Here is a 27,600-nt window from a genome sequence, read left to right on the forward strand (position 1 = left end):
CAGAACCTGACACGGGGCTCGAACTCACAGAAGCTGTGAGATCATGACCTGAGCAGAAGTCGGACGCTTAACCGACTGAGCCACCCAGGCTCCCTAAGCAATTACCATTTTTAAAGTATACAATCCAGTGGCATTTTGTTCATTTGTGATGTTGCGCAACCACCACTTCTATTTAGTTCTGAAATATTTTCACCACCCTAAAAGAAAACCCTGTACCCACTGAGCAGTCAGTCCCCATTTCCCCCACCCCCAGCACTTGGCAATTTACCTTCTGTCTTTATGGATTTGCTGATTCTAGATATTTCATGTAAATAGAATCATACCATATACAGCCTTTTGTGTCTGGCTCCTTTCCCTCAGTGTGATATTGTCGAGGTTCATCTACACTGTAGCAGGTATCAGTACTTCATTCCTTTTTATGACTGAATAATAGCCCATCCATTGTTTTCATCCCATGAATAATGATTAGTTGATAACTTCGTTTATGGAGGGCCTCCAATGTTCAGACACTTCGCGGGTGCTTCACTTATTTTATTTATTCCCCTTAGTTGTACCCTCGTGGCTCCCACTGTGCCATGGCTCCCACTGTGCCAAGGAAGAAACTGAAAGCCTGAGGTCATATAGCTGGTCAGTGGTTAAACCAGGGCGAGAACCCTGGTGGGGTTTTGATTCCCAGGTACCTAGGGGGCCCGAGAAAAGTGGGTGAGAGGGCAGTGGCCAGAAGGCCAGGAGAATCCCAGCCAAGGAAGACGACCAACTTGGGGTGTCACACGGGCAAGAGGAGGTGAGGTAGGCCCCCGCCATACAACTTCTCCCCTTCCAGCCACCTCCCTGCTGCCCCTTCTACTGGGTTTCCCATACCCAATCTCCACCCCAGCTGGGGTCAGCACATTTCTGACCAACACGATTTGCCTGTCTCTACTCTAGGCCTTTTGTCTCTGGCCCCCCATGACAAAAGCTGAGGCATTTGGGGTCAACCACAACATAGGCCCAAGGCCCTGACATTATGCTCTGGGGTGACTACTATTTTGCCTTGAATCTCCACTTTGTTGTACTCTTGTTCATCCACAGAGACCTGGTCAGCCTTCCTCAGACCTGACTTTTCCATCTTCCAGCACCAGCCTTGGCCTGAGCTCTGCTCCCCCAGACCCTGCATGGGAACTGCAACCCAGCAGAGTTGCTTCTGGTCTCTGTCCAACATTAAAATGGTCTAGGGAGGTGTGGAATTGAGGTTATTTTGTCTAAGAAGCTTCCTGTACCCTAACCAATCCCAGTTTTGTTCCAAATGGATTATGGGAGTAAAGGTAATTTCTTATTCACATTTCTTACAGTGCCTTTCCCCCCACCCCAACACACACACACACACCTTCTTCCTCCCCACTCCTCATTCTGTCCCTAAAAACTGTATCCTCCTCTGCTCTCTCTGCTCTACCTGATTCAATCCTTCCACCTGCTATGAGAGCATCCTCCAAGGAAGACAGATAATCATTTAGAGTTTAAGTAGAGTCTCTAGGAGCCTGGGGGACAGAGGTGGCCTGCAGCTGGAGGGATGGTGCAGAGGTTCTGTTCTGCAGAAGCTTCTTGTTGAAGGTGCATTGGTTGAGAACGCTGTAGCCCACAGTGGTCCCTGCCCAGCTGGAGGCTTTTCTAGCTCTGTCCAGGTCTTCTCTTGGTCTTCCTCACTAAGGTTTTACCAGGTTGTGCCTTGGAGAGTTGATAGAGGGGCAAGGCAATCCGGTTCTCTATCAGGGTTTGGTAATTCCTCAGGAGGTCCTGGCTCAGGGGTGCACTAGGCAGGAAGGCCAGTTTTAGCGCCTTCTCCTGGTAATGAGGCAGAGGGTTTGGGCAGGGCCAGCCCCTGGCGAAATCATTGGGAAGTGGGTTGGGCATGAGCTGGAGGCCTCCAGGCTCAAATCTTCCACCAGCTGAGATGTGCCGGTACCTGTTGGGGGAAAGGGGTGTGGAGAGAACAAAGAGGTCAAAAGAGGGATGCAGGCATGGTGGAAGGAGTAAGAAGGAAAAGTTTGATGCTTTTTTCATAGCTTACTCAAAGTTTATTTTCACAATGTTACAAAGGTAAGCCCCCAAATTTATAATTCTTCATGTTCCTCTTGAAAAAAAATTTTTTTGAAAAGCCTTAGTATTAAATATCAAATCATGCTTAAAAATTCTATGGGCTTGGGAAGCCTGGCTGGCTCAGCCGGTAGAGCATCCGACTTTTGATCTCAGGGTTGTGAGTTCGAGCCTTACACTGGATGTAGAGAATACTTTTAAAAATTCTGTAGGCTTTTTTAAAAAATCTGAATCATTTCAACTTATGACAATGATAAAATGCTAACCAATCATGATCCCAAACTGAAATCATTCAAAATAAGAAAGAATCATCATTGGGATCCTGTTAGATTTTTGATGGTGGCAAAGGGTGACCAACTGTTGTCATTGATGTGAGTGCCACAAGAAAATAATGCATTTGTATTCTGAAAGTATATTTGTCGTGCGCATCCTGAGACTGAGGTATAAAGCCATGTTTTGCCAATATGTTTCTATTAAGCTAACACAAGCTAACGAATGATCAGGTTGTAGGGAATCACTTCTGTCTCTCCTCCTGATTGGATATTGGCCTATCCAGATAGCATGCACCCTGTGTGTGTGTTTGGTGTTAAGATGATGAAATTATGTTGTTTAGATGGTCAGTCTCCTATCCTTTTTACATATTGTATCTCATTATCCAGATTCTGTCTTTCAGTCCCACTTCCTCTGCTAACACAGTGCCAGCAGGAAGAAGAGAGAATGAAACTCAAGGGCCCCTCCTCATCTGGTGAACTTGATGATGTCTCAGAGCCCTTCCTGCTCTGACCTGCTGCCATATGACACCTGATCTGATGGCTCCCTCTTCTACAGGCCTGTAGTGTTAGGTTCAACCGAGAGAAATGGACCTTTTAAAAAACATAGTTGAATAGTGGCAAATTTCCTGTTTCAACATGCTTTGCACCTCGTCCAGTAGATGTCCTCCTGTTTACTGTCTTTGGTTTACATCAGACATTCTCAGGCCCGACTGCACATTAGAATCACTCCTAGGAGCCTTTTGCAAATTCCGGTGCTCAAGCTGCACACCCCCCAGGCCAAGTAAATTAGAATCTCATGGGTGGGTCTCACACATTTTTTTAAAAGACCCAGGTGATTGTATGTACCATCAACCAGAGTTGATGTATGTATAAATGGGTTTATGTATATGTACAAATGTTCTATTTATGTATAAATGTTTTATTTCTCAACACCATGGGTTTATGTATAAATGTTCTATTTCTCAGCAATATCATGAGTTTATGTATAAATGTTCTATTTCTCACCAATATCATGGACTTCTTGAAGCTTAGACCTGTCTGAAGTCCTTTCTGGTCTCTCATGTTCAAAATGTGCTTGGTCGCTGATCTAGAGACATTTTTAACTATATTTTAATGCCTTAGAGAACTGCTCGAAAGGAATAACAGGACTGGATGGGCCTTTCTTCCCACCATCCTGTCTGGTTCCCACCTGGTGAATTTGTACACATTCTTCAAGGTCCACGTAACTCAGGTACCACGTCCTCCGTGAACAGCAAAACCTTGCCTGGGACTCTTTCATTCCTGGCTCCAGGGACTGGGCCTCCAGCAGCAAACAGAGGGAAACAAGGATCCTTCTCTCACGGGGACAGTGTACTAATGACACGATTTACTGAGCCCCCTTCTCTACACCAGGCACTGTGCCTTTTTGTCTTCTAACAACCCTGCAAGGTACCAGGTACATCTCCAATCCAGACTTGAGGAAGTCAGGCTTAAAGAAAGTCAAGTTTCTTTGTTGTATAGCAAGTTTGGGATTGAGCTGGGGAGACTGCAACCTAAGATGTGTTTGGCTCTTGAACCCACAAGGCTTCCACCATCACACACAGGTTTCCTGTTTGCCGAGCATTGTGCTAAGCTCTTTATATGGATAATTGTATTTCTCTTATGCTGTCTTTATAGAACATTATATCACATCAGGAGTAGCTGTGAACTTGTTTGATTCCCCAGGTAGACAGCAGGGGAAGTGGAGCACAGAGGTTAAGAACACAGTTCTGAAACTGAGCTCTCTAGGTTCCAGTCCCAGCTCTGCCACTTACTGGCCATATGAACTTGGGCGAAATAAGTGACCTTTCCGTTTCAGATGCCCCCTCTGTAAAATGGGGTTGATAGTAATAGTTTCTATCTGGGGTAGTGGGAGGGTATAAGTAATATAACTCAAGTGATTAGAACATCTGGCGCTATTATTTCACTGAAGTTTATTTTTATTTTTTGAGGAGTGATCTAAGTCTTATCACCTTTGTATCCCTAGTGTTAGCACATACTAGCAACCAATAATCTGTACTGCGAGGGCTGCAGAGAGAAGCCAAGGTCCTGAATAATCTTCTCTCAAAATCACCAACTGTTGGCATTAAAAAAAAAAATCAAAAATCTCCACAGCCTCCCCTCCAACCCTTTAGTGCTTCTGTTAATGCCCTTAGGATTGGAATTTGAGATATTATGTCCTTATTCCCCACCCCATTTCCTGCCTCTTATCCCCTTGACTAGACTGGAGATTTGTGTGTGCTCCCACAGTGGCAGGGAGGGAGGGCTGTTGGGTACTCCAGTAACTCCTTCCACACTGCTGCCTCTTCTCAGACCAGTCAACCCTCTACCCCCTTCTTTTTACCTTTCTGAGGGCTTTCTACCCTTCCAGCCTTTACCTGGTTTCCCCATAAAGCCTTCCTGGGGGAATGCTCCAGCCCACAGCACCCCTTCCTTCTTCTGAATTTCTGTAGTAACATGTTTTTTTGTATAGTGCTCTCATATATTCATTACTCATTTTCTCTTCACCAAGGTTGGTAGACATGGTGTTTACTGTCCCCATTTTATCAAGGATGGAATTGAGTCTGGAAAAACGAAACAATTTGCCTAGTCTGGACTTTAACCTAAACCTCTGACTCCAGATCTCAGGACTTTCCACTAGTAATTGATGTTCTTACCACACTCCCTATCCGTGTCACATTTTGGGCATGTAGCACACGTGGGCTTGAACGGTCAGCTGCCTTTCCATGCATGTAGGTAGGTGTCTGCCTTTCATAAGCTCCTTGCAGGAAGGGACTGGATGACATCTCTCTGTACTGCCAGGGCCTAGCAGGTGTTAAGCATCTAGTTGTATCCCCTGCATTCTAGTTAAACGGTTAAACCTCTCCCCTGGCTGTCCCCTCTCTTGCTCCCACACCTTCCTTCCAGCTACACTCAAAACAGTTTAGTTGTCAGATGCCCAAAGGCATGAAGGTCAGAGTACCAAGGTAGGCGTCATCAGAAAACAGGAATCAGAGAGAGGAAGGAGCTCCTCTTACTTCTTGAACTTCTTCGAGGGCAGGATGTTGCCCTTGGCGTCGAGGGGAGGTGCCCTTGCTTCACTCCTCAGCTTGAGTTTCTCCAGCTCCCTCAGTTCCTGCACCGTCCTGACGGTCACCTGGTTCTTCCTGTTGTCCGCGAAGATGGGAGTACAGCAGATGAAGGTCAGAAAGCTGTTGGGACCCATCCAGGAGGGAGGAGGGATGGGAGGCTCCGCTGGGGGGCGGCCGTGGGCCCCGGAATCCGTCAGCCAGCGCCACACGTTGCTGTCGTAGGGCCTGTCGGGCCTGGTGGGAAAGGTGGCCGGCAAACGGCCCACATCGAGCCACGTGTGAAAGCCCCACGTGTGCGGCGCCGCGTCCTTCCAAGGGCGGATCAGTCGGCGGCGCACCTCGGATTTCGTTTCGGTGCAAGGCGGCGGCTTCAGGGCCAGCCGGTGGTAGGCCTGCCGGGTGAAGCCGGGCCACTCCCCGGGCTCACTGGGGAGGAGGAACTCACGCCGGGCCAGCGGTTGGTGGGTCAGGAGGGGCTCTCGGGCGTGGGCCATCTAGGGAGAGACAAAAGGGTGCCGGGGGGACCGCTCGGCCTCTCTTTCCAGGAGCAGCCGCAGAGACAACAAGCTGCCGGCCTCCTCGGACCCCGGACTCTCATCAGGACACGGTGGCCTGGCCGGAACCCTTCTCTCCGCGCCTGCCCTGCCGTCAGAAGTTATGTCCGCTCTGTAGGATTCCTCAGCTTTCGCTCTCTCTCCGTCTGTTGCGTTTTGATTTCCCTCCTCTCCACTCTTTACTCCACATCCTCCGCGCTCTGGCTCTCCCGCGCCCCTGCCTGGAGCTGGTGCTCCTAAGCCTGGGGATACTGAGGGGTGGGGGTGGGGGTGGGGGTGGGGGTGGGGGTGGGGGGTGGAGTGAGGGGTAGTGCCCATTACCGGGCAACGCGCATAGAAGGAAAAGCTTTCTCGGGAGAATGCAGCCCAGGTGCTCTTCTCTCCCGGACTTGACCTGTTACTGTCATTGGTGCATTTCCCTCACTTCTCATCCAAATGCAAGCAAGTATGGAAAACATCTAGAAGGCTGCCTCCTTCCCTTTTCTGTGTCCCACCTCCCGTGAAATAAACAGTAGCAAATATGTATTGACACTGTGCTAAATACATCTACAACTCAGTTAACCCTATAACCCTGTGAGCAAGCGTTGTTACTGTCCTATCTCAAAGATGCAAAAAGCAAGACACAATGAGGGCAAATAGCTCACCCAAGTGGCAGAGCTGGGACTTGAGCCATCTGTCTGCACTGCTTATCATATATGCTCTTCTAAAGTGCTTCTCCCTCCTTTCCACCCTAGGACTTTATTGATCCTAAAAGCTCACCTGTCTCTTGGGCCCACTCCTCTGTCATTTCCACAGCATCACCCTAGTAGGTGGGGCTGGAAGGTGTAGTAACCAGGCACCTCCTTTCCTCTGTTCTGAGCTCTGTGTTCACAGTAGTATAGGATTAAGAGAGGAAGTAAGTGGAGAGCTCTGGGCCAATCTACTGACCAGAGGAAAGTATGGCCCATCCCAGGGGGAGGCCTTAGTCCAGCAGGGTGCAAACAGATAGGCTGTGGAGATGGGGCCCCACCTCCTACCTGCAAGAAAGGTTCTTGGACATGGAGTGGATTATTCCGCCCTCTGGGTTGTCTCTGTGGGCTACTGGCCATTCCTCTTCTGGGCCTGACTGCCAGGAGGAGCAGCTTGATAAGGGAAGACTTTTTCCTGGCAGCATTGTTTGCTGTTGGGGTTGCTATGGTGATGTTTCTTGGATGGTGTCGCAGGAGCCCTTACCTCTCCCTGGGAGCACTCATCAGTCCCCTGGGCCCTGGCTGCCTTTCAGGCGAGACAGGCATGGGACAGGACTCCTAAGTTTTGATTGCAAAAGATGGTAACCAGAGGGGCTTCTGGGAAGGGCTTGCCTAGAAGGGCAGGAAGAGAAAAGAAGCAGAGCTGGCTGATTTCCAGGCCCTGGATTAGGGTGGAGGTGGCCATGAGGCATCTAAAACTGTGCTCATCCTTCCCTAATCCTGCAGGCCTTTCCCTTACAGGGATCTCTAAAAGGCCTAAGTTAACCATCAGTTTCAGGGGTTCTAAAGAGAAAGCTGGCAGTTTCTGTGCTAAAAATGTGTGCCTGTGCAGTGTGGGAGGCAGTCCAGGCCAAAGCCCTTAGCACTCTCCTTCACCTGCTTCTTCTCAGCTTCAGGCCTTACCTCTTCTTTGTCACCACCATATCCAATATTTCTCACGTTCTTCTCCAACCCCTCCTTACGCCTCAGGGACCAGACACCGATGCACCAGAGACCACACTTCCACCCTGGATTTTATTGAGTTATGGTAGTGTTCTTGAGCTGGCTCACATGCATGTGGTCAGCTGGGGCCTAGGGTGGCTCTTTGCAAAGCTGAGGTGTGAATGAGCTAAGGAAGCTAGGCAGGGCAGGACAGGGCCCTTTTAGTCTTCTCAAGCCTTGGGCCAAGTTCTTGGCAATGCTAGTCTCTCTGGCATGATTAGGGATATTATCAGAGAAACATCTCTTGGGAGCACATCTGGACACCCATTCTCTGCTTCAGATGCATCCATTCCCCCACCCCCAATTCAACTCTTGACCCATTACGAGACCTTTTTACCTTTTACCAGGATTTCTTTGTGCAGGAAAGCTGACTTGGAAATGTGGGAAGGTGGGAGGGAGGGGCAATAAGAGGGACCCTAGGAAGCAGATCTGCTTGTCTGGGTGCCTACAGTAAAGAGCCCTTGAGGCAAGTACCCCAGGCCTGGAAGAAACCATGCACTGCAGGTCCTCCCTTCTCTGGGAATTAAAAGCAAGGAACAGAAGCAAACTGAAACCCCTTGTCACTTTACCCACCTTCTGGCAGTCTCTAGATAATGATCTAAGGAAATAAGCTTATATTTATAATTAGAGGTTAATTTGGAGAATATACACTATTTACAAGGAGCAGGGAAGGTGGGGGACTGCTGGGCACAGGCACAGTTTGGGGGGGGGGGTTCCTAATCTCTTTCACCCTTTCTTTTGCTGTTCTCACCCTTCAGCTCCTAGCAGGGAGTGAGGAGTCAGATTTTCTTGGGGAGCATCAGGTGGCCCAGGGACCAGTCACCAGGCCCTCGCGGCTTGCAGAGGGCCCAATGGCGGCCACGGCGTGACATCTGCCTTGGCATAAGCAGGCAAAGTGGAGCTAGAGGAGCGGACGGTCCCTGCCTGCTGTCCTCACTCAGAGGGCTTGGATGGCCCAGGTGCACGAGCTCCTGGAAGTGCGGAGGGCTTGGGCAGCAAGGGTAAGGTCAGGCCTCTACCGCAGCTCGGGAATGAACTGAGCCCAGTTGATGCTGTCAGGGCCCAGAGGGTCCTCCTCCAGGCCAGGGAAGCTGATGTCCAGGAGGACCTTGCTGAGGCTGTCATTCATTGTGTCCAGAACCAGGCCTTCCGTCAGAGAACGGTTGGCTGAAAGGCTGGCAACCTGTGACCCGGGGGAGCCCGGCTTGGGGACTTCCATATCTGAGGGGGAAGGGCTGCTGAAGGGGTCAGAGGTGAGGTCAAAGGGCTCTGAATTGAGGAGCTCTCGGGGTGAGTCAAAGAGTGGGATACTTTTCAGCGGGGTGGTGCTAAAATCCGTTAGCCCCAGGGAATCAGGCAGGGGGCCAAAGGCAGCCTGGGGGGCTTGTACTGGACTGAAATCCAGGCCCCCTACTTTGGCTGGGGGTGTGAGCCTCCAGGATTCAGGGGTCACAGGGAGGGCAGACTTGCTCGGGGTGGAGGAGATGGGCGGTGTCTCCTTAATGGGTGTCTTAAAGGGTCCTCCCTCCTCCTGGCAGGAGCCAAGCCGGGAGGTGGGCTCGGAGGACACTGCGGGCAAAGTGAGCTCTGTGGCTCGCTGGGAAGCCCCGGGGCCCTCGGAGAAGAGTAGCTCAGGCTCATCCAGACAGGGAGGCAGGAGGTGCTGTTTTCTGCGAGACCGACTCATCTCCCGTCCCTCCCTGCGTTTGATCACGAGCATTTCTGAGACACACCGGGCTGGGGACTTGAGCCCGCTGTAGGACTTCTTGGGCCTCGGGGTGGGAGAGTGGGATGAACCCTCCCAGGAGTGCGACAGTTCCTCTTTGACAGATGGGCATGGTGAAGGCCACTCCTCCAAGGGCGGGCTCTCTACTTTGATGGGTCTCCCCAAAAGTGGCATTTCCTCCCCGGGCTGGATTTCTTCCTCCTTGATGGACTGAACTGGAAGCAGAGGAGACAGCCTTTCTCCAAGCAGGAACTTGTCCTCTTGCACAGGCCCTGCGGTGGGCAGAGGGGCCACCCCATCATCAGCTAGTAGCACCTGCAAGCGAAGCAGGGATACGGTGAGACAGAGCTCTCCAGGCCTTGAGATTCAACCCGGTCACCAGGCGGGACACAAGATCCTGGCTAAAGCAAGCCACATGCTGGTGCTGTTCCTCTTTTTTGTCTTTTTAAAGTTTTACAGACTATTAAATAGGAGAATATAGGATGAAGGCGGTGGTTCAATTCCGGGGAGTAAAAGTGCATTTAATATGGTGCTGGTATAATTAGTACCCATCGGAGAGAAAATAAAATTGGATGCCTGTTTCATACCATGTACAAAGACTTAAATAGAAGAAATAAAACCATACAAATCCTGAAAGAGAATCTAGGAGACTACATGTACAATCTGAGGGTGGGTGCAACCTTCTTAAGCAAGACTGGAAACCCAGAAGCTGTAAAAGAGAAGAGAGATATATTTGACTACAAAAAAACTTAAAATCTTACTGTGGCAAGAGATTCCATAAACAAAGAAACAAACAACAGAAGTAAAAGAAGTATCTTCAGCATAAAAGACTGAAGTTAGTATTTTAATAACAAAGAATTTTCACATATTATCAAAACCCCATAGAAAGATGGGCCAAGCCCATAAATAAGTGTCTGATAGTGAACAATTCCAAGTGACCCAACATAATAAGAAGGTACTCACACTTACCGATAAGCAACGAAAGATAAAATGAAACAAGGAGATATCATTTATATATAGCAGATGGGCAAATATTTAAAAGACTATACCGACTGCTGGCAAAGATATAGGTCTTGTCATAATATTGCTGGTAGAAATGTAAAATACTGTATATGATTTTGGAAACCAATATCTAGCAATATTTAATAAAATTGGTAACACGTTTCCACTCAGGAATTTTGTGCCTGGTTTTCTATCCCATGGAAATACAAGCACTTGTAAGAAAGATACTTGCAAAGATATTTACTGCAGTGTTGTTCATAGGGCAAAAAAAAAAATGAAGCAAAATGTACCCATAAAAGTGGAGTGGCTGGAAAATTTTTGGCATAGCCACACAGTGGAATGTTAGGTGGCCATTAAAAAACAATGAATTAGAGCCAATGCCAAGTGAATTGGAAGAATTTCCATGTGGCAGAAAAGTGCAACGAGATCCCGTTTTTAATGTTCTGCGTGTTGTATGTGCCTATATAAAATGGCTATGGCAAGATGTATGTATGATACACTAAGAGCACGGATAAATTATAAAAGCAAGCATACTAAATTTTCAATGGGCGGGATGTCAGCAGGGGGGATGTGGGTGAAGAAAAAAAGACTGCATTAAAACAAGAACATTATATGTGCTACAGTCATATGGATACATTTAGGTAAAATGACTTATGGTAGTATGTATAATTTTATGTATATTTAAAAAGTATTTTTTAAATAAAAAAAAAATAGGGGCACCTGCGTGGCTCAGTTGGTGGAGTCTGACTCTTGATTTCAGGTCAGGTCACGATCTCACGGTTTGTGAGATCAAGCCCTGAGTCAGGCTCCACACTGACAGCACAGAGCCTGCTTGGGATCCTCAGTCTCCCTCTCTCTCTGTTCCTCCCACGCTCGCACATGCATTCTCTCTCTCTCTCTCTCTCTCTCTCTCTCTCAAAATAAAGTTTAAAAAAATAAAAAAACAAAAACAAAACTAAAGCAAAGCCAAGTCTCTCTGAACTCCAGAGCCCATGCTGTTGCCATCTCAGTGGAGGAGGCAGGGAGGGCCTTTTCTTCTGCTCTATTAAAGGAGAGCTCTTGCTCACAAATCCTTCTCTATGTCCACACTTGATAGCCCATCAAGATATGGCTCCTCACCTTCTCCTCAAGCTAGACCACTGATGCTCAGCCAGGGGCCATATCTGCACTCTTCCGCTCCCTATGGGATATTTGGCAATGTCCAGACACATTTTAGTGGGGAGAGACACGGGGTGCTGCTAAAGATCCCTCAGCACACAGGACCATGCCTGTCCACCCCCAACAAAGAATGATCCATACCTAAATGTCAATAGTACCAAGGATGAAAACCTGACCCAATCACTCTGCTGTTACTAGGTATAAACTGGCATCTCCTGCCTCCATGGCACTGCCAATTAGAATGCTCTTGCTACACCTGTTTATCCAAATGTACGTCTTTCTAAAACCTATTTCCTGTGTGAACTCTTCCTTACCCATCCCAGCCCATCTATCATCATCCCCCTGGTCTGAATTCTTATAAACTCATTAGGTATTCATGGGTCTTCTGACACCACTCATATTGTAATCCAAGTTCTTTTTTAGCTCTTCTAATGCTCTTGAATTTTCCTTTGTATTTATGCCTTGTCTACCCATATAGATTTATAAACTTCTCAAGGAACACTTAGCAGAGTGCTTTGCAAACTAGAGGTCCAACACTTTTAATTGACTGCGGTCTCTCCTTGGAGAAAAACCGAAGCCACTCACCTTGGGGGCAATACGGACCCGCTTGCTATGGCGGGCAAGCTCTGAGCTCATGAGTGAAGCTGCCAGGGGCAATGGCACCTTTACTGAGGGCTGCAACACCAGCGACTGGTTCACCGGGAACTGGATAGGTACCAGGTATGAGCTGACCCGTGGCAGCAGTGGTTTCATCTTCCGCCCTAAGAGGAAACAGGGGAGATCAGGAGCAGGGGTCCAGGGATAAACCCCTTCTCAATCCCAGGAGCTTTGCTCTCCTTCTCTGGGCTCAGACTCAAAACACGCCCCCAGAGCAAGGACTAGCCTGATGCCCACTCTCCCATACTAACGTGCGCCCAGTGGGAGTTCAGTTTTGATGGTCACGTTCCGGCGGAGCTCAGGATTGGGTCGTTTCTGCTGCTGCTTGTGGCAGATGGGGAGAGAAAGAAACCTGGGTTAATAAGGCAGGGGGAGAAGGCAGGAGAACCCACCAGCTGCTCTGGGACTGTGCACCGAGCTAACCGATGGCCCAGAAAGAAAAGGCCGTCTGGGGCAGATGCAGGTGAGCACTGTCTCCAAAGCCTGGTTAGTGGGAAGAGGTGGACGGCACACAGATCTATGATGGCAGGACAGTCCTACCACCTCATCTGGGTGTCCTCACCACCCCCGGGGGATGCTAACGCGTGTTGTTCTAGGAGCGACAAAGAAAAGTTAGGTAGAAAAGGAAGAGAGAAAACTGCCACCTGCCAGGCCCATGCCATGCACTTGTGGTTGCCATCTCGCATGAAGCCCGTGGCATGTCCTGCTGCCACACCCCGCTCTGCTCAGTGAACCTTCGTCATGCCCAAAATGTGGAGTACGGGGAGGGGAGGGAAGTGGGCAGAAGCTGGTGGGGGAATGAGGTGGCGGTATAAATTTCCTTACTCCCAGAAGCTCAGGGGTGCTCTGCCTTCAGGGCTGGAAGTCACACAGCCCCAGGCTCCCTTCCCCTGTCCACTAAAGTCATGCTGAGCAGTGAAAGGAAAACAAGGCCAAGCCCCGAGCCAGGAGGAAAAGAATCTTACTGATTCCAAGTGCTCAGGCGATTGTGGAGACCCTGGGTCCAGTGGCTGGTGGCGGTCAGGCATTGTGGGAAAGAAATGAAATGAAGTTACCACCAGCGTGGCCAATCTGACCAGGTCGGGAAAAACAGCTATTTCTGTTTGATGCTGAGGGCCACCCGGGACAACTTCCCCTCCCAGGAGAACAGTTACAGCTGATAGCGGCCTTATGGGCACCCTGAAATCCCCAAACAATCATTTCTGAAAAGAGGTTCTGATGGCTCAATTTCTGGTCTCCAGGCTAAAGAAGGGCTCTTTTAAAATGGTTTTCCAGACTTTCTCTGTAAGAATCACCCAAGATGCCTGTTAAAAATATGTATTCCTGGCCCCGTTCCAGACCCACTGAGTCAGAAGCCTCCAGGGAGGGACCTGGGAAGCTGTATGTTTTTTAACAGGCGGCAGGCAATTCTTATCTGCAAGGCAATTAGGGAAACACTGCCCAGAGTAGTCCTCTGTTTGGATCAAAGCAGTCTCCTCCACGGCCTTGTCTGGCACAGAAGTGTGTCATTTGGTATCTGTCAACTGTACTGAATTCAGCTAGTTTTATACAGCTCATCTCTGGGCTGGCTGGCTTTTAACTCGGCCCTGGCCGGGTAAGATCATCACAAGGAGGACTTGTTTCCTTTTGAGATGGATATTATGATGACCAACTCTGGCCCTATTGAGATGAAGCCAGGACACTCACCTTAAATACCTGGTCCAACGTCAAATAGCGATTGGCACTGGGGTGGATAGTCCAAAAGGAGACTTTGCCATTGGCAGATGTCTCCCGAACAAACATGTCATGGAGAGAAAGGTTGTGGCGGATGGAATTCTGGAAGGAGAGAAAGGCAACTGGTTACCAGCTACTTCAGCTTCTGAATTATCACCTTTGATGTTTCCTGAGGCTGAAAGCAGCCTCAGGCCTCCCCCACTGTGGCCAGCAGGATCCTCATGATCTCGCCTATTGGCGACTCTCTCCCCTGCCGCTCCACACTGCAGAGCTGGCAAGCTGGGCCATCAAGCCATCAGTCCATAAAGCCATCAGCTGGTGATAAAGGAAAGAACTGGATGGCTGTCAGCAGCAAGGAAAGGGTACGGAGGCTATGAAGCAATCAGTAGCAAGATAGGTAAGTAAAGCAACTAAGAAACTAGGAAATTTCTTTGAGGTAAGACAGTGCAGTTAAAAATTCTACTGTGGAGGAAACAAAACAAAAAACCCTTGCTTGGAGTTGCCCACCTGTCAGAAAATCAACACTGTAGCTCTGACAGTGTGGAGTGAGCTACAACAACTCCAAAGGACCTCAGTGTTCCCACAAGTACAATGAAGAGAAAGTCCCTGCCTTCTGGAGATGACATGTGACATTATAGGAGGTGAATCTCAGGTCACGAGGCTCAAAGACAGCATTTTTTCATTGCTACTTAGTCACTCCAGCTGCCTTTCAATGTAGAGCAAAAGTAGGCTTAGTGTTACACTGGAGAGACTCCATTTAGGTAGGGACCAATGAAGTGCTTTGCAGAGCTGTTGTTGACCATTTTTTGCCTGGATTCAGCAGGATCAAGTCACAGTCTAAAAGATGCAATTGTTTATAATTCCAGCTTCCTTTGCATTTAACTGCTTCCTCAGAGTACCAGACACAGAACTGCTGCACATCTGTGTAGACAAACTGCGGGGTCAGAGTGACCTTGACTTTGGTTGCTATGGGTTGTCATGGGTTGTTATGTACCTTCCAGCCTGGCTTGGCAATGTGCTTAAAATAGGGGAAGTGGTCCTCAATCCAAGTATAGATGTCTTTCAAGGTCATGCGTTTCCTCTCGGTGCTATTGATGGCGAATTGTATCATGGCCATGTAAGAATACGGTGGCCGCTCAGACACAGAGTCCTGCCAGGAAGTTGATGCTCCCGGGGGCTCCTCAACCTGAGGGTTATGAGAAGCCAAAGGCAAGGAGAAAAAGGAATGACATGGAAGAGTTCATAAGACCTCCCCGGGGCCCCTTAAGAACATTCCCTAGAGAAAACTTTAACCTGAAGAATTATACTAGAAACCAACTCATCTGAGACCACTATTGCATAGAATCAAATTTTAGGATTAGGAACGGTAGCGATGTCCCTAGACAATGTGGAGCCATTTCTCTGTCACTGTTCATTTTGTCGAATATGCTGTCCAATAATAAGTGGAAGCCCAGTACCCACCTTTCAGACCTGGGGGGTCAGGAGACCAAGGTCTTCGTCTGCATTCTACTAATGTGATGTGAATAAAACTGTCTCTTTTCAGTGTTTCTATGAGAGACATATTCCCAAGAGCATGGGACAGACAAACGTCTGCAAAACACACATCTGGCTAAGTCTTAGGCAAAGAGCTGATCATTTACATTTTAAAAAACGGAGCTCTAACTTTAGAAAGTGCACAAGTTTGAAGCAAACAGCTGAGTTTTTACTTATGCACACATCCATGCAAATTTTCACTTTCATAAAGGTTGTTGAATGAATGATTTAAGGATGTATGCAACAATGTGGTAACTGTGAAAAACAAGCCTGGGCCAAATCAAATTTGATTGCTGGGGAAGTATTTAAAATTCACACCTCAGTCACTTTATTTGCTATTTACTGTATCTTCTAATAAATCTATCTTGTTAAAAATGCTCCATTCCTTTCATGCTGTTGGGGGTGTCTCTTTAAAGTTCAAGTGGCTGGGGCGCCTGGGTGGCGTAGTCGGTTAAGCATCCGACTTCAGCCAGGTCACGATCTCACGGTCCGTGAGTTCGAGCCCCGCGTCAGGCTCTGGGCTGATGGCTCAGAGCCTGGAGCCTGTTTCCGATTCTGTGTCTCCTTCTCTCTCTGCCCCTCCCCCGTTCATGCTCTGTCTCTCTCTGTCCCCCCAAAAAATAAATAAATGTTGAAAAAAAAAAATAATAAAGTTCAAGTGGCTTTCCACACTAAGATCTCTTCATCATTTCCTGAATACCTACTAAGTACCTGCTAAGGGCAGAGTACTAAACTTCGTGTTAATGGAATACAGAGTGAGCCAGGGGAATCTGCCCTCAAGGAAATTTCAGAGACCGGGCAAAAAAAAAAAAGATTCCAGGCAGAAAGGTAGATAGCTCAAAAGTTATGCAGAATCACAGTAAGTGAAGTGCTAATACCGGAACCTGGAAATTCTCCTCCACAGGCCACTTGATCCATTTCCCTTCTTAGAAATTTCCTGCACTGGCCCTGACTTCCCTAGTGAGTGACAGAACTGTTCACCTTTACCTGACTCTGCTCCAGGTGACGATTCTCCTTTTCCTCCGTCTCTTGCTTGATGCTGCTGGAGCCCAGTCCATCAGAACTCACCTTTCTGAGCCACTGGATGTTGGTCAAGCTGTTGTCAAGAGTGCAGCCTGCTGCCTCACCGCCAGCTAGAGGGGAAACAATCCGAGATGCCACTTAGCTGCCCGGTCCACTGCCTGGCAGGCCCACTGAAATCGGTGGTTAGGGAGCAGCTCTCTAAGACCTCTACCCTTAGGGACAGGGAACACATGCTCAATTTAATGTGGCCCTCAGATACTCTGCCCCATTATGGATTTCAGGAGAAATTCAGGAGCATTGCTCCAGCTGCATTTCAGTGAGCCTTACGATCAGTCAAGGTAACCTTACAAAAGAGTTACTGGGTATTGGCACAAAGAAAGTCACTTTTCCTCCTCATGCTTCAGTTTTCTCCTTTATTAAAATGGAGAAAGATTCTTATTTCCTTATATGGTCAATGGGAAAGATAACTAGAAAAAATAAACATCCTTTTCTAATATGAAGAAAGTAGTAGAAATGCTAAATTATACTTGGGGCACTTTCGATGGCGCCCAAAGGATCTGGGTCAAGGATTCGAGATGAAGAAAGACAAGACGTTCCCCTGGTTCAGGCTAGGTGCCTGTTAGGTATCAATGTGACGGACTGCGGTCCTTGCTACCAGAAAGGAAAGGCTGGGCTCCTCACTCCTTTGCCTTGCAGGCCACGTACCACAGCTCTCCCATCTCTGCCCAGGTAGGGCTCCAGGTGGTCTAGGTAGATTCACATCCCTAGTTGCAGGCTTTGGTCCCAGGGTCTCAGTGACCACTTCTGTCCTCCTGGGATCATTGCTGGTTTGGGCTTGAGGCTGGTGTCCTGAAGGGTGCGTGGGGGCTCCCCCAAAGCTGATGAGGATGAATTTGTTGGGCCCACTGCTGCCACTCTCTTTTCCTTTGGCGGTCAATGCTGTGATGATGCTCTGGATATTGGCATTGTTAGGGATGGCCACCACTTGGGTGTTGGGCATGGTGGGGTGGTTAATAATCTTGATCCCAGCTGGAAACTTGCAAGAGTTGGAGTCTGCCGCCCCCTTGGAGGCCTGTGCTTGACCAGGCTCTTGCTGGGCAGGGGGCCTCTTAGGTTCCTCTCCTGATGTTTCACCTGGGGCATTCTGAACAGGAAGGGGCAGCCTCCGTCTTTTCAGAATCAGTGGCCGACGGGGGCTGGTTTTCATTATGAATCTGTGCTTTCACTCTCCATTGAGAATCACAAGTATAGACCCTGGAAAGTGCAAGGAACAGCAGGATGTCAGAGATTTGTTAGGCTGAGAAGGAGGTTCTGTTAGAGAAAGGTGTTTTCCTCTTTCCATGATGAAAAACATGAGCCCATGTGCCCAGGTTAATGATCTCTGGGCCTCATAAAGACCTCAGACAACGAGGAGATGAGTTGTACGACAAAACAAGGCTAAAACTGAAGCATTTCAAAAGGGGAAAGTGGGATTGGGTTGAATGTAGGTCAACATGGCCAAAAGTCTTCTGGAAGCTTAAGAATGTTTGGCTACAGAAACAAGTGGGACAGTTACAAAAATGTGGAAGTTTCTATCACTGCCTCCTATAATACAGATCACTTGTAGCGGCTGTAGGGACAGGAATGCTGGAATAGGAGGACATTGGCAACTTTAGGAGTCCTGACAAAACTCTGCTCCCATAATCTATTTTAGGGTTGATAAAGCCGGTGTGTGTTTATAGTACCTTAGTTATAAATAAAAGGATCAGTGCCCATAGAGGAAAGGAGGGGAAGCGAGGGGAGGGGAGGGGAGAGAAAGGCAGATTGTAATCTTGCTCTCATGCCATCACCTCCTTCACAAAACCTCAAGACGAAACTGCTCTATTCAAGGCCCATGGTGTTATTCATTTCCCAGGCCATTATCCTTGCATTTATAAAAAGTTCATCTTTCTTTCACAATTTACAATTTATTTATTTATTTATTTATTGTACTTCTATTTTTTATTGAGATAGAATTGACACATATTAGTTTCAGGTGCACAACATAATGATTCGATATTTGTGTGTATTCTGAAATGATCACCACAGTAAGTCTAGTTAACATCCATCACCACACACAGTTACAATTTTTTTTTCTTGTGATGAGAAATTTTAAGGTCTACTCTCTTAGCAACTTTCAAATATACAATATAGTATTATTAAGTATATAACCACCATGTTGTACCAATTTACAAATTATTTATATAGTGACATTTTAGTACTTGCATGTGCTTATTCATATTTTAACTTTCTAAGCATGTTACTGTATTGCTTAATTTCTCTTCCAGAACTAAGACTATAATCCATTATCTCCTGACTGATAGAATGCGCTATCATCAATATGCTAAGGTGATTTTGCAATGTTAAGGAAAATAGATAGATACACAGGATACTCTGCTATCATGTAACATTGTGCAATCCTATTTACAGGCACTTTGACAGAGGAATGGGTTGTTTTAGGACATATATCTCCCTGAAAATGACTGTGACACCCCTATGACATTTGCTGTCTGCTTAGAGCTCATAGGCCCTCTCCGCTCTGCCCCCCTCCCTTTCCTTTATAACCAGGTTTCCTCTACTTTAAAATCTCAGTTTTACTTCTACCTCCTATCTCTTCAGGCCTCCCTCTTCCCCCTGCCAAACAGTAGATACTATTATTCCTTCCCCATCCCCAAAAGATATCTTCCTGGTCTAAGGCTTAATTTTGCCTCCTACTCTCTGACCAGTGTTTTCTTATCATTGCCAACACTTTATCTAACCTAGGGGACTTCCAGAGTGACCCATCCGACACCACTGCCCATCCGGACCAGAGAAATCTTGCAGGTTCTCAGGATCCAGGAGAAGGGCCCTGGAAAAGGGTGGAGCGGAGGCAGTGTTGCTTAGTGGTGAGAGCGCCTGGGAGCAGGGGAGGGTGTGGACAGGTTTGTCTTTGACTTAATGCAGAATAAAGCCAGTCTTCATCCCAGCCAGTCTGCCTAGAAAGGTAGGCCACCCCAGCAGCCCTCTCAAGGTTGTGGGCAGGGTGCAGAGGTCAAACTTCCAGGGAAGGCCAAAAGGTGCTTTGAGAAAGGAGTGAGGACTAGGCCAGGAGGTTGGATGCAGAAAAAGTTTGCACCCTTTCTCAGCCCTGGTTTCCGTGTGGCCCCAAACCTCCACTCGGGTCGCGTGCCCTGCTACTAGACCCCCTGACCTCGGCGCCCGGGCCCGGGCTCCGTGCCTCTGCCCGGGCCGGGCCTCAGACTCCATTCCTCCGCCCCCCGCTCACCTCCCGACTGCAGCCGCCGCCGCTGCTGGGCTGTGGCTCCAAGGGCGGGCTCCGGGCTCCTCCAACCTGGGGGCCGAGCCAGGGGCCCGGACAGGGACTCGCGCCAGGCCGGCCGGGTCCCCGGCGGTGCGGGAGGGGTGGGGAATCCCGGGGGATCCCGGGAGGGGAGGGGTCCCGGGCCAGGGGGCCGGGGGTGGGGTCGGGCACCGGAGCTTTCAGTTTGTTCCGCTGTTTGAAATTGGCGCCGGCGGAGCGTTGCGGTCACGTGACGGAGCGTCGCCAATCGGCGGCCGCTCTTGTCTCCGCGTTCCGGGCTCGAACGTCGCGGCGGCGGAGGGGAGCTGAGGCCGGGAAGCCGCCGGGCGGGTAAGGCGGGCCGGCTACCGGCTCGTGGGGAGGGAGCGGCCGTGGGCGGCCCGGAGGGCTCAGGGGGGCTCCCGCGGCGGGGGGCGGGCGGGGACGGCCGGGGCCCTCGGCCTGCGCTCCCTCGCGTGTTCCCGGTCCCTACCCTGATCCCGCCCCCGACGCCGCTCCTCCCGCCTCCCTCTGGCCTTTTCCAAAATCTCTGAGGCCTTGGCTTCCCCGTCAGGGGACACCGTACTCCATTCACCTAACGATCGGCTAGCTATCTCGACTAGTCGCCTAGCCTATCATCTCGTTTCAGCTTCCAACATCTTAAATTCCACACCATAAAGCTCTTTGACTAAAGTAGTCAAGAAATTTTGTTGAGCACCTACTATGTGCCAGGACCTGCTAGGATACAGTGGCCGCGGAGATTCTTTTCTTACCCTGGGTACCTGTAATGGGAAGAGAGGACAGAACAGACGGTTTTGAAGAATCAAATAACCAAAAGGAGAATTACAACTGTGAAGGGATAAATTAGAGGTCACTGATAACTGAGTATCTACAATAAGATCTTACCTTAGGTAGGTCAGGAAAGGCTTTTCCGAACTGAAGCTTGTTGGGAGATCTGATGTCTTTGTGCAAAGACAGGAGTGAAACCCTCAAAGCAAAAGGATTAAGGTGTGCAAGGAGGTGGTGGGAGGAAGATTGGTAGGTACAAAGGCTGAAGACCATCTGAGGAGTCTGAGCTAAGAGGCCTGAGTGGAGTGTGGTGTGAGATGAAGCTGAAGCCACAGGAAGTAGGACCTTAGCTGTAACTAGGGGAATTTGGTCCTTATCCAGAAATCAAACATTTTAAGCAGAAGTGAGTCAAGATCAGATGATGCATTTTCAGGGCATTTTGGAGTGGATTAGGGTAGACCACTTAGGCTATTACAATACTCCGGATCAGAATTGTTGGAATTGAAGGGTGGTGGGGAGAGAAAGAGAGTGACAGGGGAGAAAGGGGCATTAATTGAAGACCTACTTAAGAGGTAAAATCGTCAGGGCTTGGTGCTGTTGGATGGGGAGACAGGAGGGAAATGTCAAGGTTTCTGGCTGCATCACTACATGAACGGTGATACCATTCCCTGAGCAAGGGCCTTGGAAGGTAATCACCTGTGGAGCGGGTGCAGGGGAAATGATCACGAATTCAGTTTTAAACGTATTGGGTTTTGAGGTGCATTTGAGTCCTCTGGTTGCTGTCAAGTAGGCAGCAGGTATATGGGTCCTGAGCGTGGAGAACTCTAGGCTGAATATATAAATACTTAAGTCACCTACTTTTAGGTGTGAACCGATTGCCTAAGAAAGGTGTAGAGTAAGGAATGCTCTGAGGCACAGCCAGAGGGCAAGGTGTTAGATAGTGAAGGGACTGATCTGTGATTGTCACATAAAGAGGATAGATACAGATCTATATAGGTTTGTATGTTTGGTTTCTGGAAAGTGAGAATATTTTCTTGGTGTCTCCTGGCTTCCTTGGAAGTAGGAAGTAAGGTCATTTGTTAAGAGAGAAGGGAAATGCCACTTGGGTGGCTCAGTTAAGCACCCAACTCTTGATTTTGGCTCAGGTCATGATCTCATGGTTCCTGGGATTAAACCCCCTGATGGGGCCCTTGAGTGCAGAGCCTCCTTGAGGACTCTCTCTCTCCTCTCTCTCTGCCCCTACCCCCTCTCGTGCTCTCTCTCTCAAAATAAATAAGCATTTTTTTTTTTAAAAGAGAATGGGAGTTCTGAAGTTTTAAGAAAGTGGAAACATCTTTTTTTTTTTTTAATGTTTATTTTAATTTTTAACAGAGAAAGACAGAGCATGAGCAGGGGAGGGGCAGAGAGAGAGGGAGACACAGAATCCGAAGCAGGCTCCAGGCTCCAAGCTGTTAGCACAGAGCCTGACGCGGGGCTCGAACTCACAGACTGCGAGATCATGACCTGAGCCAAAGTAGGATGCTCAACCGACTGAGCCACCTAAGTGCCCCTGAAAGTGGAAACATCTTAGGATAATCATTGCGGATAATGAGCTGATGAAGGAAACATAATAGGGTTGCTGTTGAGCACCGTAGTGTCCATTGCAGGCTGGCTAATGTTACCACTTTTGACTGGAGCCATTGCTATTGCTGTCAACTCTCCCCTGAACTCCTGTAGCAACTCTTTAGGTTGTCCTGCTGCCTTTCCCCATGCCCGCACTCCCCAACACACCTTTTCTCACAAACCACCTCACATTATCTTTGAAAAGTATAAATCACATTATGTCCCTTACCTGTCCAGGGCCTTGTGGTGGCTTCCTATCACTCTAGGAATAATTCAATCTGGAGTCATTAACCTTGCCTGTGAACCCATTCACATCTGTTACTGCTCTCCAGTTCAGCCATGCTGACCTTACTGTTTCTTGAACAAATCAGACATATTCTCACCTTGTGATTTTTGGATTTACTGTTCTCGAAGCCTGCAGTATTCTTCACTCTGCCTTTCTATTGATTGCTTATTCTCCTTTTTTCATTTCAGGCATTTGCTCAAATATCACCTTTTTTTTTTTTTTTTTAAAGTTTATTTATTTTGAGAGAAACAGACAGTGCAAATAGGGGAGGGACAGAGAGAGATGGGGAGAGAGAGAATCCTAAGCAGGTTCCGCACCGTCACCACAGAACCCGATGCAGGGCTTGAACTCACTAAGCTGTGAGGTCATGACCTGAGCTGAAACCAAGAGTTGGACGCTTAACTGACTGAGCCACCCAGGCACCTCTCAAATATCACCTTTTCAGTTACCTTCCCTGACAACCCTGTCTATAAGGAGCACTAAGTAGGCTCAACCCCTTATCCTGTTTGACTTTTCTCCATAGTCACTTCCCAACTAGGATGTAAGCACCATGAGGGCAGGATTTCATTTTGTTCTCTGGCATATATTTCCAGCACCAGGAGCACTGTTGGTACTCAGTAAATATTTGTTGAGTGGCTGAATGAATGAACAAGTAGATGTGTGTATTACCTGTGTTCTCCCTAAAAATGTTTAGCTGCTGAGGTAGAGAGTTTGTCCTTCCTTTTTTCTTTCCCTATATTTCCACGGCCTAGTGACATAAATCAGAGCAGGTTACTTTGGATTGTTGGCTGTATGAATGCATCACGAATGGCCAGTCTGCCCTATTGCCAGACTTTCTAGGATGCCCGGCTGTTCCTCCCATTCACTGCTCTGTTGAATTCAAACATCTTTCCCACTCTTCCACTGATGAAGTTCTTATTAAAGTTGATCTGGTTACTAGAGTCCGTGGACACTTTTTTTAGACTTTTTATTACTCTGTGGGTCCTCTTGATCCTTGATCCTGCCTCTGTCTCTAGCCTCCCATCTCCACTGACACAGCCCAGATTCAGGCCTCATCGTTTCTCACTTAAGTAACATAGCAAAACCTCCTAAACTGGTCCCTGTTTCCAGAGTACTTCTCTCCTTTCCCACAGTTGCCAGGATGATCTGTCTAAAAGACAACAACCAACTGTGACATTTATGAAACTGCTGAAAAAATTGAACATGTCTGGATATGTAATAATGTTAAAGAATACATATATGTAAGGTTTATTCATGGGAATGGTACAAAGACTGGGAATGTCATATTTTCTTCAAAATAATACAGGTGTAGGGAGGTGGATAAAGGGTGTGGATGCATCCAGATTGGCTATGGGTTAATGGTTGTTGGAGGCTCATTATATTATTCATTCTGCTTTTGTGTATGTTCAGAATTATCTGGAGTAAAAAGTTAAAGAAAAAAATCCAGGTGTGATCACATCCTTCTGCTTGAAAATCTCCGGTGATTCCTTAGGCTAATGTCCAAACTCCTGTGGCACTCCTGGCTTTTCTTATCTGACCCTGACACCAGGTCTAGCCTCTCAGTTCCTATATTCATCTTTTCATACCCTGTGTCTGGCTACATAGTCTGCAATACCCTGAATTCACAGTGCCCTTTCAAGTCTCTGGGCCTTTGTATGTGCTGCTCCGCAGCCCAGAGGGCCTTGCCCTCTCTGCTTTTTGGCTTTCTGTAGCCCTTTCATACTAGGTCAGATATCATCCTCTCTAGAAAGTCTAAAAGCCTCCTCTGGGATGAGTGGAAGCATTCTCCTCATTATTGTAATTGTCTCTCTCCCCCTGCTGGACTCTCAGCTCATTGAAGAAAGGGACAGTCTCACCTATGAGTCCCTACAAGTACTTGGCACTTGATAAGTGCTTGTAGAATCAATGGTTCTTCATCTTTAAATTCCCAGCACCCAGCATGGCACTCAACATGTGCTTGGTCAATTGTTCATTGACTGAATGTTGTTGAATGTGAACTACCGTGTTTTTACTTGGTGTAGGAATAGGAAGCTGTGCCCCCCAAAGTATTGAGGTAGGAATGGTGGTTGATAGAACTGGCTGGCAGAGTATGAGGAAGAGCTGGGGACGGAATCATCGGAATTATTTTTTCCCAGCTTTTGTTTCTTCTCTGCAGGCATGGGTTGGAATCGGAGCCTGTACCCCGACCTGACTACAGCTAGCATGATGTGGTTATTAACCGCTCTTCATTCACCTATTGATGCCTCCCAGAAAAAAACGCCGCCAAGGGTTCCAGAAAGCCCAGCTGCTATTCCAACAACCACCACTGGAGGGCCCCAAACACCACTATGGATCTGCACAGCTTCCCATCACTCACACTAGACAGGTGGCCAGCAAGCCCATTGACCACAACACCATCACTTCCTGGGTAGGCCATGGGATTCTAACTTTGACTTTTGCTCATTTAGGCTTCTCAGGATGCTGACTCTTCTGCCCCTTGAACCAGGGCCTCCAAAGAATAAGATTTATGGGGCAGGGACAAGGAGGCAATGTACTCTTTTTGTCATCAGCCATCTTCTCTGGTATATATCTTTTCTAAGTTCAAGCTGAGGGCTGGTTGGAATTGGAGTCTTTCCCCCCACATTCTTCTTAAAGAGTTCAGTATAAAAGTTTCATTAACCAGTAGCTGGGTGAAAAAGCCAGACAAATGGCAGAATGAGTAAACAATGAGATTATTCCCTGAGCTTCATGTGAGAGGTAAAATATTTAGCTAGGCACTATGTTTACTGTTTCATAGAAAATGGCATGTCCTATTTTTTGTTTTTAAATATTTGTTTATTTTTGAGAGAGAGAGAGAGTATGAGTGGGGGGGGCAGAGAGAAGGGGACAGAGAATCTGAAGCCGGCACTGTGCTGACAGCAGTGAGCCTGATTGGGGCTCAGACTCACAAACTGTGAAATCCTATCCTGACCCAAAGTTGGATGCTCAACCAACTGAGCCACCCAGGTGCACCATGGCATGTTGTGTTTTGACAGTTTCGAAGTGCTGGGAAGAGAACAGAACTACTATATTTCAGGGAGGTGGTATAGCCAAGGGCCAGACAAAAGCAAAAATCTCCACGTAAGAGTGCTTGATTAATAAAACTTGTTCAGGATTGCTAGGAAGAACCATAATACTTGCTTCGGAATTGTAGAAGAAACTGAAATGCTAGAATCCTGTGGATGAGAAGAGGAGTGAGCATTTATTGAGAACTGATCACGTGCCAGGTCTTAGGCCAGTTGCTGTCCATATGTGATCTCCCTATTCTTGCATCCATCCATTCACTTTCCTGGGGGCCTTCTTGGTGCCAGGCACTCTGCTGGGTGCTGGGGATCAAAGGCGAAGAGCACTGCCCGTCTCTGCCCTCAAGGTTTAAAGATAATTAAGCAAATTGCAGCCATGTGGTGTGATAACGTGAAGGTGGCATTGTCCCCTTTCTTACACATGAGGAAATGGAAAACCAGATTGAGTAACTTGCCCACAGCTCCTATCCCTTTCTCTTAATGTCCCATTAGACAGATGTTTTGTTTTGTGTCCATTACTATAATGGGCCCCCATTTAGATTCTGGTCTTTGGATGTAGTTTCCTCCTTCAGGTTCATACCTGGTACCTAGCCCTCCTCACTTCTTTTTGGTTTTTGTTTTTGATTCTTACTTAGGTTTCACCTCAGTTTGATACAACAGGAGAAAGCTGGTTCCCAATGAACCAGAAACACCATCGCCGAAACCAGGCAAGACTTTCAAGTCGAAAATCCATCACCTCCAAGTTTCCACATCTAACATTTGAGAGCCCCCCGTCTTCCAGTTCAGCCACACTTGGGATCCCCTTAACCAGGGAGTGCGCCAATCAGTCAGAAAAGTACATTTCTGGAAGGCCTGTAGTTCCAGTGCTCAGTCCTCAAAGCTGTGGGGAGCTGTCCACACATACACTTCAAAACTTACCTTACGTGTTCATTCCACCTGATATTCAGACCCCAGAGTCTTCGTTTGTGAAGGAGGGGCCCATTCCCCCAGATCAGAGGGAAGATAGCCTTCCAAGTGGCTCCTTTCACACCAGTACTCCCAAGACCCCAGGGCCTGGGCCTGTTCTAGTTAAAGACACTCCTGAGGAGAAGTATGGGATCAAGGTCACATGGAGGAGACGACGCCAATTGTTTACTTACCTCAGGGAGAGAGGGAAGCTGAATAAAAACCAATTCCTTGTGAAAAGTTCACTGGATTTCTCAGACAGCAGCAATCTCAAGAAATTTTCATAGAGTTGCTAAATTACTTTTCTGGCTCACAGAAGTGTATGTCAGAAGAATAAAATGCAAATACTGCCAATAACATCAACAGAAAAAAGATAGTTTAACTAGAGACTTGGAGTCATAAGGGAATTTGATTCCCAGCTTTGCTTTTTAAAATGTCTTTTCCTAAAAAGTTTTTAGTGTCATAAACAGTTCACTTCAAATTTTTATGCTATTAACTGTTTAAAATTTTAAAGGATCTTATAGTAACTGTTTAAAATGTTTGTAAATAAATGGTTGCAGAAAGGTTTTAGAGAACCCTGCTCCTGATTACTGATCATGCAGCAATACTGCCTTCTCCACAAAAGGTCTTCATTGTTTTTTAAGCCACTAATTAATCCCCTAATCACCCCATTCAACCTAATTCATTCCACATTTTTGAGTACCAAATCTTGTGTCAGGCTCAGCGGCAGCTTCCTTTGTGGCATAGTGGATGGAAAAATCAAAGCAACCTTTTTAGAGCTGAGCAACCTTTTTAGACCTCTGCAACCTTGCTCATCTGCTAAAAAGTCAGGATGAGGAAAGGTGCCAAGCCCTGTGTTAGTGAATACAGTGGGATCAGGGGCCAAAAAAGGGGACAGAGATGTTACTTAAGCTTGCTGTGTTTTGGTTATATTTCCATTCAAACAAATCTGAAAATACCACACAGGGTGGGAAAATGATTTCTTGTAATGATTGTTTAAAATATGTAATTAAATATGGAAACTTTTCAGAGAAGACTGCTTACCATAACTAATGCGAAACTACCCAGTCAAAAACTGCCTCCATTGCCCTTTCGCCAACACAGATAGCGTCTCGTTCAACTGCAGCCAT

General features: G+C 47.6%; 3 protein-coding genes across 8 annotated transcripts; 1 reads left to right on the plus strand and 2 right to left on the minus strand.

The window, feature by feature from the left end:
* Positions 1 to 318: 318 nt before the first annotated feature.
* Positions 319 to 7,091, minus strand: TEX52 (testis expressed 52). 2 transcript variants are annotated; one of them, XM_047867492.1, is made up of 3 exons: positions 7,005 to 7,091; positions 5,381 to 5,928; positions 319 to 1,942 (listed from the first exon to the last, which is right to left on the minus strand). In XM_047867492.1, the coding sequence occupies exons 1-3, from the start codon at positions 7,074 to 7,076 to the stop codon at positions 1,648 to 1,650; spliced, it is 915 nt and encodes a 304-aa protein (XP_047723448.1). In that variant the 5' UTR covers positions 7,077 to 7,091; the 3' UTR covers positions 319 to 1,647. The 2 variants fall into 2 exon arrangements, 1 of the variants encoding a protein (XP_047723448.1); XR_007154085.1 differs by lacking the exons at positions 319 to 1,942; positions 5,381 to 5,928 and adding an exon at positions 6,134 to 6,239 and having other exon boundaries at positions 7,005 to 7,082.
* Positions 7,092 to 7,704: 613 nt separating this feature from the next.
* On the minus strand, positions 7,705 to 20,025 carry FOXM1 (forkhead box M1). 4 transcript variants are annotated; one of them, XM_047867485.1, is made up of 9 exons: positions 19,793 to 20,024; positions 17,215 to 17,763; positions 16,474 to 16,619; positions 14,948 to 15,139; positions 13,927 to 14,055; positions 13,206 to 13,250; positions 12,492 to 12,564; positions 12,169 to 12,344; positions 7,705 to 9,738 (listed from the first exon to the last, which is right to left on the minus strand). In XM_047867485.1, exons 2-9 carry the CDS (start codon positions 17,714 to 17,716, stop codon positions 8,713 to 8,715), a joined length of 2,289 nt encoding a protein of 762 aa, XP_047723441.1. In that variant the 5' UTR covers positions 17,717 to 17,763; positions 19,793 to 20,024; the 3' UTR covers positions 7,705 to 8,712. The 4 variants fall into 4 exon arrangements, with proteins under 4 accessions (XP_047723441.1, XP_047723442.1, XP_047723445.1 ...); XM_047867486.1 differs by having other exon boundaries at positions 12,492 to 12,561; positions 19,793 to 20,023; XM_047867489.1 differs by lacking the exon at positions 14,948 to 15,139 and having other exon boundaries at positions 19,793 to 20,025.
* A 32-nt stretch (positions 20,026 to 20,057) lies between these two features.
* RHNO1 (RAD9-HUS1-RAD1 interacting nuclear orphan 1) lies at positions 20,058 to 27,504 on the plus strand. 2 transcript variants are annotated; one of them, XM_047867490.1, is made up of 3 exons: positions 20,058 to 20,158; positions 24,640 to 24,891; positions 26,161 to 27,504. In XM_047867490.1, exons 2-3 carry the CDS (start codon positions 24,724 to 24,726, stop codon positions 26,755 to 26,757), a joined length of 765 nt encoding a protein of 254 aa, XP_047723446.1. In that variant the 5' UTR covers positions 20,058 to 20,158; positions 24,640 to 24,723; the 3' UTR covers positions 26,758 to 27,504. The 2 variants fall into 2 exon arrangements, with proteins under 2 accessions (XP_047723446.1, XP_047723447.1); XM_047867491.1 differs by having other exon boundaries at positions 20,115 to 20,158; positions 24,620 to 24,891.
* The last annotated feature ends 96 nt before the right edge of the window (positions 27,505 to 27,600 follow it).

The sequence above is a fragment of the Prionailurus viverrinus genome, chromosome B4 (assembly GCF_022837055.1).
Source record: "Prionailurus viverrinus isolate Anna chromosome B4, UM_Priviv_1.0, whole genome shotgun sequence".
NCBI lineage: Eukaryota > Metazoa > Chordata > Mammalia > Carnivora > Felidae > Prionailurus > Prionailurus viverrinus.